The sequence below is a fragment of the Hyla sarda genome, chromosome 5 (assembly GCF_029499605.1).
Source record: "Hyla sarda isolate aHylSar1 chromosome 5, aHylSar1.hap1, whole genome shotgun sequence".
NCBI lineage: Eukaryota > Metazoa > Chordata > Amphibia > Anura > Hylidae > Hyla > Hyla sarda.
In genome coordinates this window covers 138,846,497-138,861,837 of record NC_079193.1, presented here as the reverse complement: position 1 = coordinate 138,861,837, position 15,341 = coordinate 138,846,497, and the positions used below count along the sequence as shown (strand labels likewise).

At 41.3% G+C, this 15,341-nt stretch overlaps 1 protein-coding gene across 2 annotated transcripts in view; it reads left to right on the top strand.

Moving 5' to 3' along the window:
* The window catches only part of STAC (SH3 and cysteine rich domain), a 288,021-nt gene that overhangs the window by 200,238 nt on the left and 72,442 nt on the right, over nt 1-15,341 (top strand). For both annotated transcript variants that reach the window (XM_056520385.1, XM_056520384.1), the window contains exons 4-5: nt 7,888-7,969; nt 12,272-12,387. In XM_056520385.1, the coding sequence (XP_056376360.1) occupies nt 7,888-7,969; nt 12,272-12,387 (198 nt within the window). The remainder of the gene's footprint in view (nt 1-7,887; nt 7,970-12,271; nt 12,388-15,341) is intronic.

The following is a 15,341-nucleotide window of genomic DNA, read 5'->3' as shown; positions in this document are numbered from 1 at the left end:
TCGCCCCCGTAGCGCCGCAATAGCTCTTCGGTCCTCCGGTCTTCTTCCTTCTTCCGTGTGCACGGATTGTCACACTGCAGCCAGCGTATCGCCGGCCGCAGCGATGTCCTGCCATGGCTGGTGATAGGCTATGGCTGGTGATAGGCTACGTGCAGTGTCATGTAAGGAGCCCGAGCAGCAGGGAGAGGGCGGGGCCCCTGGCTCCTTACGTGACACTGCACTAAACCTATCACCGGCCTAGGCGGGACATTGCGGCAACTGGGGATACGCTGACCGTAGGGTGAAGATCCGTGCTTATAGCGGTGCAACGGAGGAAGGTGAGTTAAAGTTTGTTTTTGTTTGGTTTTTTGCAGCTGCACCATTCTTATCCACATGCTGCGACTGGTACTGCATCTTAGCCCATTTCACCTTTAGGCAAGGTTCACACTATGGAATTTCCATCAGAAATTTTGCTGCATGAAGCTTAACATGCAGGTGAATGGGTTTTCCGTGAACACATTCACACTTCAGAATTGTGTGAACTAAACTTGCGAAAGAAAATCCAGAGAAAAAAAATTCTGCCAGAACATTGAACCTGCTCAATGTTCTCGCAAAATCCGCTCCACAGACATTGCCATCTATGGGGACGACAATGTCTACACGGTCTTAGTGCCGACTGAGTCAGTCGGCTCTGGCTGTGCTCAGAAGCTAAGGGTATGTTAACCCTGTGGAATTTACTTGAGTTATTCCGCTCCCTTATTCTGCTCAAATTCTAATACATTGACTCTAATTATCTTTACACATCTCTATTCACACTGAGGAACTTCCAACGCTGTATTCTATTCTGCCAGGGGATTGAAAATGTTCAATGGGACTTCATTTTTCCAGATGAAATGATTTTAGAGTGGAATTGAAGCAGAATTGAAGTGGAATTGAAGCAGAATTTTTTATGCTGAAATTTTTAAGGAGAATTTAGAACAACCCCATTGGTGGCTGTGAGAGATGAGCGAACTTTTGAAAAATTTGATTTGGCCGATTCGCCGAATTTTTGGTTCGATACAAATTTATTCTGGGCAAATCTATATTAAAAACTGCTATTTCTGGACTACAGAGAGCCTCAATAGGGGTGTAGAAAACTTTGCTTTGTTCTAACACGCATATGGAGTGTGCTGGGGTAGTGAAATAACACTGTTATTCAGAATGACATGCAGATTACAGGCATCGCTTTTAGAATCACTACTGCAGAGCTTCACAATGACAAAGCCTGGAGGTGGCATCAGTATGAGGAGACCATATAGTGGCTGAATGACACAGCGTAGAGGTGTTGGCAGCATGAGGAGACCATATAGTGGCTGAATGACACAGAGTGGAGGTGTTCGCAGCATGAGGAGAAAGTAGGGCTTCACAATCCCTAAGATTAAAAGATACATTTTGAAATTTAAATTGAAAATTTATGGTAGGTAGTGCTACCATAAAATTTTTTTAGGCCCAGGGACAGGCCCAGCAGCATCAGTAAACCATATACTGGCTGAATGACATAGCCTGGAGGTGGCTGAAGCATGAGTAGACCATATAATGGCTGAATGACACAGCCTGGAGTTGGCTGAAGCATGAGGAGACCACTGAAATTTAAGATTTTTAAACTTGAAACTAAGGACCAAATATAATATGGAGTCACATGTCACATGGCAGCACAATGACAGAGACTGAAGGTGGCATCAATATGAGGAGACCATATAGTGGCTGAATGACTGCCTGGAGTTTGTGGCAGCATGGGGAGACCATATAGTGTCTGAATGGCACAGCCTGGAGTTGGTTGAAGCATGAGGAGACCATATATTGTCTGAAGGGCGCAGCCTGGAGTTGGCAGCAGCATGAGTAGACACTATTGCTTCACAATCCCTAAGATTAAAAGATAAATTTTGAAATTTAAATTGAAGATTTATGGTAGCTAGTGCTACCATAAAAAAATTTTTAGGCCCAGGACCAGCAGCATTAGTAAAACAAATATTGGCTGAATGACACAGCCTGGAGTTGTCTGAAGCATGAGGAGACCATATAGTGTCTGAATGGCACAGCTTGGAGTTGGCTGCAGCATGAGTAGACAAAAATTTAAGATTTTGAAATTGAAAATGATGATTTTGAAATTGAAATTTTAACTCCCAAGTTTTAGTGTCCCAGGCCCCGGAGTCACATGTCACATGGCGGCACAATGACAGAGCCTGGAGATGGCATCAGTATGAGGAGACCATATAGGGGCTGAATGGCACAGCCTTGAGGTAGCTGAAGCATGAGGAGCCCATATAGTGTCTGAATGGCACAGCCTGAAGGTGGCTGAAGCATGAGGAGACCATATAGTGTCTAAAGGGCACAGCGTGGAGGTGTTGGAAGCATGAGGATACCATATAGTTGCTGAATGACACCGCCTGGACCTGGCAGCAGCACGAGTAGACACTAGGGCTTCACAATCCCTAAGATTAAAAGATAAATTTTGAAATTTCAATTGAAGATTTATGCTAGCTAGTGCTACCATAAAAATGTTTAGGCCCAGGCCCAGCAGCATCAGTAAACCATATATTGGCTGACTGGCACAGCCTAGAGGTGGCTGAATCATGAGGAGACACTATAGTGGCGGAATGGCACAGCCTGGAGTTTGTGGTTGCATGAAGAGACCATATAGTGGCTGAATGGCACAGCCTGGAGGTGGCTGAAGCATGAGGAGACCATATAGTGGCTGAATGGCACAGCCTGAAGTTGGCTGAAGCATGAGGAGACCATATAGTGGCTGAATTGCACAGCCTGGAGTTTGTGGCAGCATGAAGAGACCATATAGTGGCTGAATGGCACAGCCTGGAGGTGGCTGAAGCATGAGGAGACCATACTGTGGCTGAATGGCACAGCCTGGAGTTGGCTGAAGCATGAGAAGAGACCATATAGTGGCTGAATGAGACAGCCTGGAGGTGGCAACAGCAGCATCAGGAGTCCTGAAAGTGACCCGCTGACAGTGGTGTGGTGGGTGTGGTGGGTGGCAATACACGGTGACGAAGGTGGGTAAAAAAAGGTCTAATGCAGAGGAAGGTTTGTAACTGGGGAGCAGCAACTTAAATCTGTTTGGCACTATCCGTTTTTGTGAAGTGTTGGTGTGGCGCCATGGTCACTCTACTCTGATGCATCAGGCATTGGTGGGTGAAAATCCTGGCTGATCCATGCCTGATTCATCTTCACAAAGGTCAGCCTCTCCAGACAGACTGTCTCGTGGACAGACAAGTTCTCCTCGGGGTGACTATGGCCCCGGCCGCACTAAACATCCGATCTGATGGCACACTACAGGTCGGACAGGACAGCTTTTCCAGGGGAAACTCTGCTAGTTGTGGCCACAAATCAAGTTTGGCTGCCCAGAAGTCCAGCGGATCTTCAAGGTGTGTTGGCATGGTCATGTCAAGGTATGTCACCACCTGCTGGTTCAGGTCCTGCTCCATGTCTACCTGCTGCTGATGAGTTGCTTCACTGTGCCACCCAACCCCTCCCCAGCAGCGGAAGGTGAGCGCAGGGGGCCCCCCCGATTCAGACCTGCGAGAGGATGGACGATTGCGCCGATCGGCCAACTGACTACATAGGATGAATCTGTAGTAGGTCAGTTTGTCCTCCCTCTCAGTGGGTGTAAAAAAGGCCCCTATTATGGAGGTAGCGAGGGTCCAATAGAGGTAGAAATCCAGAAGTCATCCCGATGCCAAATTGTGACAATTCGGCTGTCACTACGCAAGCAAGTGAGCATGCATCGTGCCATTTGTGCAAATGACTTGGAGGGACCCTGCATCCATCTCTACTGCATACTGCTGCGGTGTGTCTGGGTTCTCTGTCGCGCCTTCCTCATAATCCTCTAGCTCCTCTGGCTGCTCTTGCTTCTCCACTCCTGTCAGATTACTGGAAAAACTGCCCATTTGGTGAAACCTAAACTGTGCTCCACTTTGTCCCTCCCCTCCTCCTCCTCCAGTTCAGCCCCCACAGGGCTCAAGTGGCCGTGAGATGTGGGTGCCACGTCTCCAGTGTCCTGACCAGCCATCGTTTCCAACACGTGTTGTAAGAAATGAAGCAGTGGAATGATGTTGTTCACCCTGTAATACTGGCGACTTAATAATAATGTGGCTTCCTCAAAGGGCCTGAGCAAACGGCAGGTGTAATGAATGAGCTGCCACTGGTTCACATTGAAGTTACACAGGGGAGTAACCCTATCCACTTGGATCATCAAGAAATCGGTGATGGCTTTTCTCTGTTCGTACAGTCAGTCCAACATATGAAGGGTGGAATTCCAATGTTTGGCAACTTCATCAATCAGACTATGTTGGGGGATACCGCTCTGATGTTGCAGCTCAAGGAGGGTGTGCTTTGCTGTGTACGAGTGGCTGAAGTGCATGCACAGTTTCCTTGCCATTGTCAGGATGTTTTGCAAATGGGGTGAAGACTTCAGGAAGTGCTTGACAACCAGATTCAACAGGTGTGCCATGCAGGGAGTATGGCTCAGCCTTCCCAGTCGCAGCGCATGTAAGATGTTCTTCCCGTTGTCAGTCACCATGGTTCCCATTTCCAGTTTTCGTGGAGTAAGCCATGCTCTGATTTTTTACGAATGACTTTTAGCAGTTTCTCCCCTGTGTCACAAGGCAAACCATGTGAAGAACAGCGTGACACATATGGTATGCTGAAGGGCCACTGAGACTTGTCCGGGAAGTGGAGGCTGAGGACACGTTGGAGGATGAGGAGGCGGAGTCGCACACTGTCACAGGACCAACTGCCCGAGAGCATGGAGGAAGAAGAGGCGTGACCTGTTCAAGTTGGTGTTGTGGCTGTGCTGGAACCACATTCACCCAGTGAGCCGTAAAGGACATGTATTGTCCCTGACCATAGTTAGAGCTCCAGACGTCGGCGCTGCCGTGCACTTTGGCACACACAGACAGGCTCAAGGACTGGCCCACCTTCTCTTCCACAAAATTGTGCAGGGCTGGTACTGCCTTCTTCACAAAGAAATGGCACTCTCTACCTCGGCTTGGCACAAGCCATCAGTTCTCTGAAAGGTACAACTTGGACAGGAGCACATGCGCCATTAGAAGAGTGGGCACATACTGTTGTCTCTTGGACATGGCTTTGCCGATGGATTGTTGGCGGAATGGCTGACTAAAAGTAGGAGGAGCAGGAGCATCTGAAGTGACAGAAGGAGGGTATGACACACAGCTCCCTTCAGCTGAGGTGAGGGAGCCTTGGCTGGCTGAAAGAGGGAGCAGCGTGCCACTGGGTGATGCAGAAGGCTGGACCACTTCATCGGAGCCACGGTTCTCCCAGGTCAGTTTATGGTGGTGAATCATATGTTGACACGCTTCACTACACTTAAAACAATTTGTCTAGAACAGCAGCAGGTGTGCACTTTTGGCTGGCCTTTCACAGTATCTAGGCCCTTGACAGATTAACAGGTACAAAATAGTACACTACTTAGATGTAGGTATGTGGTATGCACTTATGAGGGCAGAAAAATGCACTACTGTACGCTTCAAAAATTATTGGAGTAAAACACCAGCTGGTGATTACTTTTGGCTGTCCTTTCACAGTATGTAAGCCTTTGACAGATTAACAGGCACACAATAGTGCACCACTTAGATGTAGGTATGTGGTATGCACTTACAAGGGCAGAAAAATGCGGTACAGTACGCTTAAAAAAACGAATTTCAGTAAAACACCAGCTGGTGATTACTTTTGCCTTGACTTTCACAGTAACTAGGCCCTTGACAGATTTAAAATAGTACACTACTTAGATGTAGGTATGTGGTATGCACTTATGAGGGCAGAATAATGTGCTACAGTATGCCAAATAGACGTATTGGAGTAAAACACCAGCCAGTGATTACTTTTGTCTGTCCTTACACAGTATGTAGGCCCTTGACAGATTAACAGTTATAAAATAGTACACTACTTAGATGCACGTATGTGGTATACACTTATGAGGGCAGAAAAATGATCTACAGTATGCATAAAAAAAAGTATTTTTGCACAACACCAGCAATACACAACAGTACTGCAGCACAAAAATGCTGTGTACTATACACAAAATTGCATTCTGTCAAAGATTATTAAGAATGGGCTGCTGGGTATTATACAGTTTACAGACTAGTATAACCAGCAGATGATTTGTTGTGGAACAAAGACACAGAATTGCGCTGAAAAATCATTCCTGCCTCCTCTGCTAAGGTTTATGAAGTTGAGGCAGCTGGTTGAAATGTATGAGGCAACACACATCTATCTGCCCCTCTCTGTAATACTATGCCAAAGAAAGTAACTGGGAGGTTAATGGTTACAGTAAAAATCCTTTTCAGTGAAAAAAAAAACACTGCTCTTTCCACCTGATTTGACTAGGATGTGAAACGCTGCTGGGATATTCCACAGCCAGCACGCCACTCCACCCACTTGGCCCAGGTGTTTTTAATTAGTAGGAAACTGCATAAGGGTTTCCTCCTACCATTCTCCCAGCCCTATGTCAGTAAACACATGGTAGGTTTCATGCTGGTGTGGTTCTCTGTGGCGTCCATTGTTTCTGTGATGCTTTGTCTGTAGGGTGGAGTGGCCCAGAGCCAGGGGCTTGGTCGGGCAGCAGTGGGGCTGCCTGGCCACTGGGTCACTCCCCCCGTTGGGCATGGGGTCTCAGAGGCAATGGTCGCCACCGGGCGCTACACCAGTGTCAGGTTAGGGACCCACTCTAATCAGGCTGCCTTGACGTGGCGAGTGGGCTTTTTGATCAAAATGTATACTAACAACCTGTTAGTTTTTGAAATTATGCTGAGAAGTTGATCAAATTACTTATGGTGGATGTGTTTCTCTTTTTGTGCTGCTGGGATGAGCTTTTCTGTGTAACACACACACAGCGATGTCCGTCCTATCTCTATGCAGGGTAATGAATGATATGAATATATAGGGCTGTGACATCACAGGGGTGACTGGCTACTGATAGGCTGCATCCTGCGTGTAATTCAGGGTCATCCTGCCTACTTCCCTTCCTGCCTTGCCTTCCCGGCATTCCTTGCCCCATGCACTGACATGTGAAACCTCCATTTTAGATGCCCTGGAGCCTGGACTACAATAATTGGAGTTCAATTAAGCGATTTGTGCGATAGAATCGTGTCGATATTCGCATTCGTTGCAAATTGAATATTTCATGAAATTCGTAATTAATTCAGATTCGTCAGCTTCGATTTGCTCCTCTATAGTGGCTGTAGTGCTGATCCTCCTCCAGATTTCCTTTTAAAAAATACTGCTTCAAATCACCCCCCAAATTCTGCACCAATTCTGCAAAAAATAGCAGAATTTGCTGAATTTCCTAACTTAAATGATTCCTTGTCAATTCCTCAATGTGGACATACCCTTATAAAGCAGGACTGCAATGTCATAAATAGACTATGTGAAGAGAAATGTTGTTTCTGGTAAAAAAAAATTTAAAAAAAGTGCACCCACCTTTAGGATCTAATCACATATACAGCATCCTGCGCATATTTGATGCACAGGATTTGAAGCTGTGTTCAGTCATTTAGTTTACATTGAAATCTTCAGCATTTAATCCTGTGCATCAAATAATGCACATCAAAAATGTGCAGGATACTGTACATATGAATAGACCCCTTATACTATACTACAACTCATGTTAGTGACAAATATTTAAATACATTTAGCTCAACATTGTATAAAATCATGGTCACCAGAAAGTATGATGTGCAATAGCAAGTTCTACTATAGAAGCTACACATGAATCTTACTAGTAAACATTGGTTTTTGTGTTGCAACTTTATGTTTTGGTTTTATTCTATACTAACTATTAATTTATTTATTTTATTTTCCTTTCTTTTTATTTCTGCTGTCTATGGCTGCATTTAGCCAAAAGGTTTTCGACGCTACTATAGTTCACCATTACTTATACATGAGCAGTTTGGATGCATCAAAGAAGTAATGCCTATTGGTGAGTATTCCTTTTGTTTTCTTTTTGATTCCTTGATAAACTATTGTAGTATGTTCATGCCATTAAAAAGGCTTTGCGCATATATATATATATATAGAGAGAGAGAGAGAGAGAAAGAGAGAGAGAGAGAGAGAGAGAGAGAGTATTTATATATATATATATATATGTATATATATATATATATACACACATATATACCAGCATTTGCATAATATTTTTATAGCCATCTGCAGCACAATACAGAGAACTGCAACACAAAGTTTTATTTTATAATACATGCTTATAAAATAAAGCAGCTTGATACACTTACCAGGTTAATAAGTCTTTCTACTTTTATTTTTATTAAACCATCTGGAAGACCTATCACTGCCCCCCCCCCCACCCCCCCCCCCCCCCCACCCACAACTCCCTCCCCCCACCCCATACACACACACACACACACACATTCTTTACCCATTAACTTGCCATTGTACTGCCCTATGATTTTGTGAAATACCCGGTCTGGTATGAGGGTATTTCTACATCAAGTCACAAAGTAACTTTTGTTTAGAGGAACAGTTATTTTTTAAAAATTTTTAAACTCACTTGTACAGTATCCTCTGTGGATTTGCTGCTGCAGATTTCATGTTGTTGTATTAATGCAAATAGTTGAACAAGCATCAAATCCTCAGCAGATCAGCAGCATCAAATCCACAGCAGATATGGTATGCATGAATTTACCTTAAAGAAAGTTTCCCAGAAGGGAAATTTTTTTTTAAAGTCATCAGTGCCATCAAAATAATGCATATTCTCCTGCCTAATCCCTCAGCACAGTCAGTATAAAGGTGCCTAGATCCCCCCAGTTTACCGCCTGGTGATGTGCTGAAATAAAAGATATGCTACTTAGCCAATTAATGGCTAGGGAAGGTCAACACCGCAGCCATTTCCTGCCTGGGCAGGCATTTACTATATGTCCTTCTACCAAGAAGACATAATCAGCATGGACAGATATTTTTTATTTTATGGCACCCTGACCCTGTCTAATAGTGTTTCCTCCTGGGAGAACTCTTTGAACATCTACCCTGTATATGTTGTGCTGATCTTCTGTGGTAATGGGCACATTAATAAATATTGACAAGCAAAATGTGGATTATTTGGTGAAATAACCTTTTGTGCTCCTCTCTAACCATCTTCTATGTTTGAAGGTGTGCCTACCTTTATTGTGTATCTATACAAGAAGACTCATAATGTGCAAGGGTGGCACTATGGTAAAAACACATAACAGACACAATGGTTGTATTAGTAAAACACACAAAAAATGCCATATTTGTCACATGGCTTTTTTGGGCCAAACACTGCAGTCAGATGATAGTTGAATTGGAATACCTACATGGCATTTTTGGAATTAGATTTCCTTTTAGTTGAGTTTTTGGCTCAGTAGCAGTTTTTGAAGACTGCTACAAGGTGTGGCTGTGGCTTTGGCTTTATAGGTTGAAACAAAAATATGGCCTTTTTTTTCTAGCAGGTATTTGCCCCACTTCTTCAAAAAAAATAACCTTATGAAAAAATGTCATGGCATAATAAAAAAAAACGTAGAGGGAAGAATGCCACATAAAAATGCCTATTGGGGACACCATAAAAACAGCAACATGGAGGAAATAAAAAAAAAGGGCTGAAATGCTGAACAAAAGTTGTGTCTGCTGCAAACGGAGAAGAGAACAACAGGGAAGTGTCTGTGCAGTGAGACGGCTGAGTAAAGGCAGTTATCCATTACTGATGAGAGGCATATGCCATATTCAAATTCGGGATATTTTGTGAATTTATAGACGAATATTCGTCCTATATTTGCGAAATTCACATATTCGATATATTCACGGTTATTTATGCTTTGCGTAAATGCACAAATGCACGTATGCGGATAACTATATCTATCTATATTATCTATCTATTTACAGTATATTATCTATCTATCTACAGTATATTATCTATCTATCTATCTCATATCTATCTACCTATCTATTTCCTATCTACCTATCTACTGTATCTATCTATATTATCTATCTCATATCTATATTATCTATCTATCTATCTATCTATCTTATCCATCTCATATCTATATTATCTATCTATCTATCTAATTCAAAGAGAAACAGCACTCCCAGAGCTCAATATAAATGGGTGCACGCTGAACCAGACCCTGGTCAGAAGTCCAAAACTTCACAGAAAAGTCCAATGTGGTGAAAAAAAGGAAAAGTTTATTCCATCATGGTTTTTCTATCTATCTATCTCATATCTATCTCAGATCTATCCATCTATCTCATATCTATCTCCGATCTATCCATCTATCTCATATCTATCTCCGATCTATCCATCTATCTCTCTATCTATTTCATATCTATTTATCTATCCATCTCATATCTTTCTCCTAATATTCTTGGTCTATACAGGAGTGATAATGGGTCTATAACATTTTTCATTTTGAATATTATGTCATATTCGCGAATATCGTCACTTTCTATCTACCTAATTAATTTTAGTGATGATATTCTTGAATTTGAGGATATTCGTGAATATTCACTCTCCAGTCTAATACAGTAAATAGTATAGGAGCCTATTTTAGACCACAAGACGTGATGTATTCTGTGAAAAAAAATTATTATGAATATTCGTAATTGCGAATATATATAGCGCTATAGTCACCATATTCGCGAATATGCGAAATTAGCGATAAATATTTGAATTGCGAATATTCGTGCTAAACATTGTCCTCCATAGCCTCCAAAATGGAACATTGTAACTTTGTATACACCGGTTACTGCCATTGCACAAGTAACAGAGTTTTAAGTAAAGATGTACTTTAACTAAAAATACATTAAAGACTCTTCTGCAGTCAGTGACCCAGTTGTCTGGCAAAAGCGGCCAGGAACAAATAAATAGAAATTTGCCCATGACAAGCAGAGATTTGCAGAGAGTAGCAAGGAAACCTTTACTAAAATATATTCGCTCTGTGCTGAATATTTTGGGAAAGATTTAGCTTGACAGTTTTGCCAAATCAAACTGTGCGCTACATCTACCTTTTTGTGAAGCCATTTCTACACAATAGACAATTATAATGTTTGGACAAATACTGGACAAATGTATAATGTATTGTGGTATGTGGCAAAGAACCATGATGCAAAACCAAATGTGAATGAATTGCAGTTTGGCATGTGGTTTGTGGTTTATTTTTTTTGTCTTTGACTTTTTAGAGGCATTAAAAAAGGGTGTGGTTTAAGTGTCATGATTTTTACACACATTAATTATTTGTGACTTTCTGAAGTCAAACTAAAATTTCACAACTCCACTCAAAGAGAGTAATTTATAATTTTAACATTTTCACCCCTTTTTTTCAAGCTTGCACTATCTCCTTTATGTCAATTACAACTGAAAAATAATGTCCCACAATTTATAAGGAATTTGCATATTTTTCTCAATGCTATTTTTTTTATGTTTTACTACACCATCTAAAAAATGTGGTAACTTTTTAAAACATGGAATATAATAAATATGTGTAAAAAGCCATGACACTTCGATCATCCCATTGGACCACCCCAACCCGCCCCCACAACAAAAAGTACATTGAAAAAAAAAATTATCATACATGTGAATTTTGATGCAACCCCCCCCCCCCCCACACCCCCCACACACACACACAGTTTTATAGTGATAAGAAGTCTTCAATCATGCAAGTAAATTGAACCCATGGCATGGGCTTCACCTAAGCATCAGAAAACCAGAAACCCCATTAGGCTGGGTTCACATATATCAGGTGTCCGGCATTGTTTCCCTCTGGCATGCACCGGAGAGAAACTGATGCTAGAACTGATCCCATTCATTTGAATGGGACAGTTCACAATCATCCAGCATCTCAATTTTGCCGCCGGATTGTTAGACACGCTGTACAGCATCAGTAAGGGGAATACAGCAAGCTGTGTTCCCCTGTCCAGCGTCCAGAATGCCATACAACTGATGGCAATTGATGCATGTTGTCATCAGTTGTGGCATCATTTGCGAGATTTAGGCTGAGTTCACCTATGCTGGATGCTGGACATATGTGAATTCAGTCTTACAAAGTTGCATCAATTCACATTTAAAAGCTTGTGCAGAGCACCTCACAGAAGAATACACCCCATGCAAGGGCACCCTAATGTCTCATTTACTTCCAGTTTGGTATTTTTTATTTTTTTTTTTAGCTTAAAAAAATAATTTGTATATACCTGTCAGCACATGAAAGCATTTTCCAAATGTATTCATCATTAAAAAAAAAAATCTTGTGTTTTACAGCTTGTGGAAACAAAGTAGATCCTGTCTATGAGACTCTACGATTTGGAACCTCTTTGGCACAGAAAAACAAGAAGAGCAGCTCTGGAAGTGGGTCCGACTCGCCCAATAGGAGCTCTGTAATAGTTTGTCTTAATTAATGTTATTATTCTTTGCCTATTATCTTATAATGAATCGATTAGCACTTTAGATGATACATTTAGAAAATCTGTTTTATATGCTGTTTTATAGCTGATCTTTACCTTTTGGAATGCATTCTATATTTGCTAACAATACTGATATTAAGATTCTTATTAATGTTAGACTTTTTTTGTCTTTGAGGAAATATTTTTCAAATAACCAGCTGTTAAGACAACCTCCTCTGACAAGAGTTAAGGGGATATTTTATGAAGTCCTAGATGCTTTGTAGTTTTGTATAGCTTTAATAAAATTTTCATTTAGTTTAAATAATACGTATATTCCTTGCCCTTCCCCATCACGTTATAAATATAAGAAGGTACATTTCCTGATCTCCAAGTTTATCCTCCATTTTTTCTTTTGCTTGCATTTCCTTACAGTTGCTCCTGTTGTGCTTGCAAAAAATATGTAATTCTGTGATATTTATCTATTTTATTTATACTGACAGGAAAAATGCATAGCGCTGAAATAAAAAGATAATATTGAGTGAACAAAGTTTGCATCTTTTTTATAGTTGAAAGGTGTGGCGGTGTTTTGTTTCATCACATTCATTTCAAGTAATACTTAAAGGGTTGTCTCACAATGACAGCACCTTAAAAAGTAAAATAGGCTTCTTTCAATCCTGAGCATCAGAACTGATCATTGGGACAGCAATAGCCGGGCATTCTTCTCCCCTCTCACATCTGCTATTGGAAAATGGGGCATTACAATGGGATCATTGGATGGCTGTCCATGTAATACGGGGACATCCAGAGGAATACTCCTTTAACATTTCTATAAGCTACAGAGGAAATGTTTGTTATTTGCAGCCCTGCAGGTTTTTATACAAAAATGGCTGACGTGAGCAACAACAAGAGAGGAAGTTTATCAGGCTAAGTGGGCAACTTTTTTTTTTTTATTCCTTTTGAATACTCCAATTTTGATGCTTCCCAAGGTGATGGTGGATGCCCATCATAATTTTTTTTCCCAATAATGGTAGCTCACAAAATTACAACACTTTTTCTATAGGAGGTTCAGGTGTGTAAAATGCATTTGTTATTAATAAATGTACTGACCTCCATGTCATGTAAAATGGTGGACAAGACAACAAAGGCATTTCTACACAGACTAACTTTTCTTAAAAACTGGTACATGATATGCCTTTTTCTACAGAGCAGGGCTTTTCAATGCAAATATTACAAACATTGCTTAATCTATCTTTCACTTGTCTCCTAAACTCTACAGTATGTAATGACTCGTCCCAGATTGGTCCGAAGGGTTAGTTACTGGCTTGGCTTGTAGTTGCTGTGGGGATGCCCTGGCTTATCCGTGTTCTGTCTCTTTAGCCAATTAGATACCTTGTGTGACCACACCTTCTCACCAGCCTATATAAGCCTGCAGTGTGCTAATACATCTCACCTGTGAAACAACATTGTTCCAGTAGCTAGCGCTCATATCCTGCGTCTGTATTCATCTTGATTACCTGGTATTTGTGATCCCGGTTTTGTCTTTAGATTTCTCTCTGGTTCTTGTCTCGGAATATTACTGTCCCGACTCTGCTTGTTGACAATCCTTTGTGTGTGTTTTTCTCTTTTGAGTATTGTTATAGTGCGTGTTTACCTTTGTATTCCTGACTGTTTCCCTGACCCTTTACTGTGTTTTTGTAGTTTGTTACTTTGCCAGCACCTTAGTTAGGAAGGGACTGTCTTCATGGATTGTGGATCCGTCCAGGGCAGATACACAATAGGTAGGGACAGGGTGAGTGCAGGACCACACTATTCCCTGTCTATATATTATTCTCTGTATTACTGTAAAATAGACACAATGAATTTAATACGGTTGCTAAATCAGAGAATGTTACAGCCAGGGATAGGACTGTCCAGCTGCACCCCACAAACAACTAGGGGTACCCTCACTGGTGAGACCTGCCTCACAGTTTGAGAAGCACTGCTGTGAAGGTTAATCTGTATAGAAGAGCCCATTATAGGAGCACTGTAGGCACCTGCCCTGGATCCTCCACCAGCAAGCAAAAAGTGTATTTACATGTTTACATTCATACAGCAAGGTGTGTGGAAACCCAGTATATAATAAATGGCTGTACATAAAAAAAAACACTACTGCTCTCTTCCAGAAAGTTTATTGTCCCTCCCTATTTATTGTGACTGATCCTGTATATTATATACAATGCATTGGAAAGTTTTCAGACCCTTTCACTTCTTTCACATTTTGTTATGTTGAGATAAATAAAATAAAAAAATATGTTCCCCCCATTATTTTGAACTCAATACTCTATAATGACAGAGTTAAAACACATTTTTTTTAAATGTTTGCAAATTTATAAAAAAAAAAAAAAAAAAAAATAGAAGGAAAACCTAAATTTTCATGTGCGTTCAAACTCAGACCCTTTGCTATGCCACTTATAATGTAGTTCTGGGGCCTCATATTTCTCTTTATCATATCATATGGAAAGAAACAACTCTGTCTATAAATAAATATGAGAGCAAACCAAGTCATGAGGATGAAAGACCTGCCTGTAGAGTTCAGAAAAAAGATTATGCGGAGACACAGATCTGAAATAGGGTACAAAGGAAATTTTTGCTGCACTGAAAGTTTTCAAGAGCACAAGTCTAATAAAACCAAGATCAATCTTTATGACCTCAATTCTAAGGGCCTTTCTGGAGGAAACCAAGCACATCACCTGCCCAATACCTGCTCATCACCTGCCCAATACCATCCTTACAGAGAAGGAAGGGCAGTGGCAGCATCATGCTGTGGGGATGTTTTTTAGCAGCTAGGGCAGAGATACTGGTCAGGATTAGGAAAAGCTGACTACAGAGGTATTCTTAAAGGGGTACTACGGTGGAAATAAATATTTTAAATCAACTGGTGTCAGAAAGTTAAACAGATTTGTAAATTA